The sequence below is a fragment of the Austrofundulus limnaeus genome, unplaced genomic scaffold (genome assembly GCF_001266775.1).
Source record: "Austrofundulus limnaeus strain Quisiro unplaced genomic scaffold, Austrofundulus_limnaeus-1.0 Scaffold450, whole genome shotgun sequence".
NCBI lineage: Eukaryota > Metazoa > Chordata > Actinopteri > Cyprinodontiformes > Rivulidae > Austrofundulus > Austrofundulus limnaeus.
In genome coordinates this window covers 157,756-160,063 of record NW_013952852.1, presented here as the reverse complement: position 1 = coordinate 160,063, position 2,308 = coordinate 157,756, and the positions used below count along the sequence as shown (strand labels likewise).

Genomic DNA, 2,308 nt, shown 5'->3' with positions numbered 1-2,308 from the left:
AAAGCTAACAGGCTAAGCTGAGGATCTTCTTCCATGAAGCAGCTCTGTTGTCCTCCATCCATATTTTCAGTAACAGGCTGAGAAAAATAAACAAATTCAATCTCACATCTTTCCCTCTCAACCACACCTGACAGGCCTTCCAGCCAATCAGAAATCAGGTGTTTGTGGGACTTTGATATTCAGCAAAACATTTAATTCAGATCCATCTCAAGATGTTGGAGCAAAGCTCAAAATAAATGAATTTATTTGTTAGATCAGATTTTTTTAAAATGCTTTCAGAGAAGAAAACCTTTCAGGAGGATGTTTACCGATTCCTCCACCTGAGAGACGAGCTGGCTGCACAGTGGATGCTAAAGTTAGCTCAGGTTAGCTGAACTGAGCCGGCTGCACAGTGGATGCTAAAGTTAGCTCAGGTTAGCTGAACTGAGCCGGCTGCACAGTGGATGCTAAAGTTAGCTCAGGTTAGCTGAACCGCAGCAAACAGGAGGAGCAGAGAGGAGCTGGAGTCTGACGACTTTTATAACAGTGACCTGGGTAACAACATCTGACCAACAGGTGTGTGTTTACTGGGAGAAAATGAGACAGGTGTGCCACAATTTGATTAGCTGCCGGGGCAGCCTGTCTTTGTATAACTGGAATTAAACAAKATTAACACTAAGAGAGCTATACCTGTTTAATTTAATATTATTGTCCTTCAAAAGCCTGTGTTCTCTCTGTGATGGAGTCCGTTTTAGTTCATGATAAATATCAGCTTTATATATCGTATTATTCTGCTGTTCAAACCAAGCAGAACCAGACTGTTTTGTTTCCTCTATCAGTCCTTTAACTGTAGCTGTCTGTTTTCATTCAAAGACTGAATTTTTCGAGTCAAAACGTTGCATTTAAAAATATTTATAATATTAAAGCTCATGTTAGAAACTGAGCTGCAGTTCTCACAATCATTTAAACCACAAAAGTCCATCTTCTTTGCCTCTTTGTAAGCGTTAAACCACCTCATGAAAATGACTCACAGGGTTGTTATGTTACTCACATATTTTAATAATGGAATCAACGAAACGTCTGACCTCTAGTGGTCGATGTTTGAAACAAAAATCTGCAGCAGCTCTAAGACTTGTGCACCAAATCATTGCTTCTGTTTYAACCTCACCGTGTTCTGATCAACAAATAAAGTCACGTTTTGTTCAGTCCAGTCATTTCTCTGGATGTTCTGCATTGTTCAGTGTTTCCAGCAGTGAGTGTGTGGAAACATTATGTTCCACCGTAGCTTCAAGGTGAGAAACAAAACTCTGCTTTTCAGATTCATAAAATCTTCCTCCTCTGGAAACGTGTGGCTGATGTTTTTCCAAACTCTGGTTTTAGTGCAGAAAGTGCAGTTTATTGATCTCAGTTCACCTCCAGAACATTATTTATTTAATTCAGGATCAAGTCTCKGATTATAACTCGTCTTGTTTTGTTAAACTTTCTCTCTTTGAAGGTGGTGGAAGACGGTTATGAGTTTTTTGCTAAGAGGCAGCTCGTCACTCTTTTCTCTGCTCCCAACTACTGCGGAGAGTTCGACAACGCTGGTGCCATGATGAGCGTGGACGAGACGCTCATGTGCTCCTTTCAGGTTCGTAAAAACGTCTTTTTACACGTTAAAATGTGGACGTCCACTTCAGTTTCTGTTGTAGTGGTACATTTTTGGTTGTTTATGTTAGAGGGATCCACGATTAGTTGTAACGTTAGATTTTATTTGATAAACGTTTATTTTAACTGTAAAATAAAGACTAAAAATACTGATTTTATCATTTTTAAACTAAATTTTTAAAAATATATTTTAACAAGGACTGAGCCATTTTATTTACTCACAAAGCATTCTGGGTAAATGATGACATCAGCAGGTCCTCGGTGTGAGGCTGCTAGCGAGCTAAGAAAATATTGGTTAAGATTTGTATTTGTGTTGTGATGCTGTTGATTATTTGAAATTATATTGTGTATTAAGTTTAGTTTTATTACTTGTATGTTGTACGTTTTTTTAGATACATATATTTTTTAAATTGGGGGCAGATATAAGATTTTATTCTTCTTTCTGCTCCTTTTCATTTAACTATGTTGTGATTGTCTTTTTGACACAATGATGTTGTATTATTAGTTTGTTCTTTTATTAATTGTTAGTTTTATTATTTGTATGTTGTACGTTTTTTTGATACATATATTTTTTTAATTGGGGGCATATGTTATATATTTTTCTTTCTGCTCCTTTTCATTTGACTATGTTGTGATCGTGTTTTTTGACACAACGTTGTTGTATTATTTGTTTCTATTATTA

General features: G+C 36.7%; 1 protein-coding gene across 1 annotated transcript in view; it reads left to right on the top strand.

Annotated features, from left to right (window-relative positions):
- Positions 1 to 1,609, top strand: part of ppp1caa (protein phosphatase 1, catalytic subunit, alpha isozyme a) — a gene marked incomplete at its 3' end in the record, with an annotated part of 10,361 nt that extends 8,752 nt beyond the window's left edge. The window contains 1 exon segment of the mRNA XM_014024985.1: positions 1,475 to 1,609. Within this exon segment, the coding sequence (XP_013880439.1) occupies positions 1,475 to 1,609 (135 nt within the window).
- Positions 1,610 to 2,308: the final 699 nt, after the last annotated feature.